Source organism: Lupinus angustifolius, chromosome LG16, assembly GCF_001865875.1.
Source record: "Lupinus angustifolius cultivar Tanjil chromosome LG16, LupAngTanjil_v1.0, whole genome shotgun sequence".
Classification (NCBI taxonomy): domain Eukaryota; kingdom Viridiplantae; phylum Streptophyta; class Magnoliopsida; order Fabales; family Fabaceae; genus Lupinus; species Lupinus angustifolius.
Genome location: NC_032024.1, coordinates 6,063,417 through 6,065,661, shown reverse-complemented (window position 1 = coordinate 6,065,661; position 2,245 = coordinate 6,063,417). Strand labels below are relative to the sequence as shown.

At 51.8% G+C, this 2,245-nt stretch overlaps 1 protein-coding gene across 1 annotated transcript; it reads left to right on the top strand.

The window, feature by feature from the left end:
- LOC109329223 lies at positions 814-1,425 on the top strand. The gene has a single exon (XM_019562891.1). It carries the CDS (start codon positions 814-816, stop codon positions 1,423-1,425), a length of 612 nt encoding a protein of 203 aa, XP_019418436.1.

Here is a 2,245-nt window from a genome sequence, read left to right as displayed (position 1 = left end):
GCAGAACGGCTACCAAACCAACCACAGGCTAAAAGACAAGAGTAGCACAGAGTACGGTCCTGGCAGACCGCCTGACACGAAAAAAGCTACCCCCGACAATACCCTTGGTCGGCTACATGCTGCACTACCTGCCAAAAGCCCAAAGTCAGCTCTCCCCTCCATAAATAGGAGTCTCTACCAACAGGAAGTATCTCAATCTCTCTATTCTCTAGCATTACTCACTATTACTATCTTCCCTCATATCCTCATATTCTCATACACTTATTACCAAGTTCATTTACTGACTTGATCGTCGGAGAACCTTTTCAGGTACCTCCACCGGCGGGTCCAGCTCTTCTACTTCAACTTGCCACCTCGACGTCCTCTCTCTTCTCCATCCTCAACAATCCTCAACTATTGTTTTGTACCTTTGTGTTCTAGGAAAGAACATTGGCGCCGTCTGTGGGAAAAACTCACACCATGGTGACTACCAGAAACCGAGCTCTATCTACCAGCCAAGTTGACCCTGCCCCAAGTACCCTCCCTCCACCAAGACAACCATCCCATCAGGCCAGCCGAAGCCACCATACCACTCCAGAACAACAACCAACCACCCAACACCTCCTCCAGATGTTGGAACGCCAGGAGCGGCTCATCCAGCAACAGGCCGACGTAATATAAGAACTCCGCCAATCTAAAATAAACACTGAGGATCACTCGGAACGCCCTATTCACGAAAGTAACCGTGAAGAGTCAGCGAGCGAGTCCCGCCCACCATCCCAAACAACCCCGCACCACTCCTACGGTGCTAGACATCCTTTTACACCTACCATCATGGCTTACCCATTACCCTCTCACTTCACCCGCCCCACAAACATGGACCAATACGATGGAACGGCGGACCCCCGGGATCACCTTGACGCCTTCGAGGCTTCTATGTCATTTCATGGGGCGACCGACCCCATCATGTGCAGAGCCTTCCCCCTTACTCTTAAAAAGGCGGCCCTCCAATGGTTCACGCATCTGGCTCCAAACAGCATCAACACTTGGGAAACTCTAGCTTTAGCCTTCAACACAAGGTTCACGGCAAGCAAGGAGCAACCCAGGTCGTCATACACACTGTCTGGCATTTGCCAAAGACCTAATGAATCCATCTGGGCGTATCTAGACCGGTTTAATAACGAGGCCATGAAGGTGCGTACTCTGAGCCCCGAGGTGGCAGTGTATGTCCTTGTTATGGGACTTCAAGAGGGTCTTTTCCGCACGGAATTGGCCAAATACACCGATCTTACAATGGAAGACCTCCGCTCCAGAGCCCAACAATTCATCAATCTAGAAGAAACCCACCATATCCACACCCATACCGAGCCCCAAATACATCACCCTCACGGGATGCCAAACGACCAAGACTCCACGATCACCCCACGACCTACCCTCACTACCTAAAAAGGCCAAATACTCCACATATACCCCTCTGAACGCCAGCCGCTCAAGGATTCTGCAGGAGGTCCTCTCCACCCACCTCGTCCAACTTCCCCGCCCACGCCCTACCAAGCCAGGCCCACAAGACCGGTCCAAATACTGTGATTATCATACTATGTTTGGCCACATGACCAATGACTGCACACAGCTCCGTGATACCATCGAAGATCTCATCCAGGCTAGTCATTTGCAGCGGTTCATCGCGGGCTTGGAGCAACGTCGGCGATCGCCACAACATCATCGACCGGAGCCTTCAAGAAGGCGGTCCCCTCCGCAATTTCATCAACAGCGCCCTACCCCACGACCTCAAGCGGATAAGCACCGAGCAGACAACCGAAGGCCAAGGAGCCCAGTTGATATCAACACTATTTCAGGAGGCTTTGCTGCCGGGGGCACCTCCAGGACCGCCCAGAAGAAATATGTGCGGGAGGTAATGCACGTCGCTGCTAGGAACTCCCAGCAAAGATAGAGCTACAGATCAGCCCCCTATTACATTCGACGACCACGATTATGAAGGTGTCGTCCGAGGGCACGATGACCCCCTCATCATCACCGCCAAGCTCAATAACAAGAAGGTTAGCCGCTTATTCATTGATCAGGGTAGCTCAGCTGACATTATTTTCCAGGATTTGTTTGAAAAAATGGAACTCCATGACCGCGATCTCCTACCATATGATGGGCAGTTGGTCGGATTTTCTGGCCAGGGAATCACCCCCAAGGGATATGTAGAGATTTGGCTAACGATCGGCGACCACCCTATGAGTAGGACGGTCCAAACAAAGTT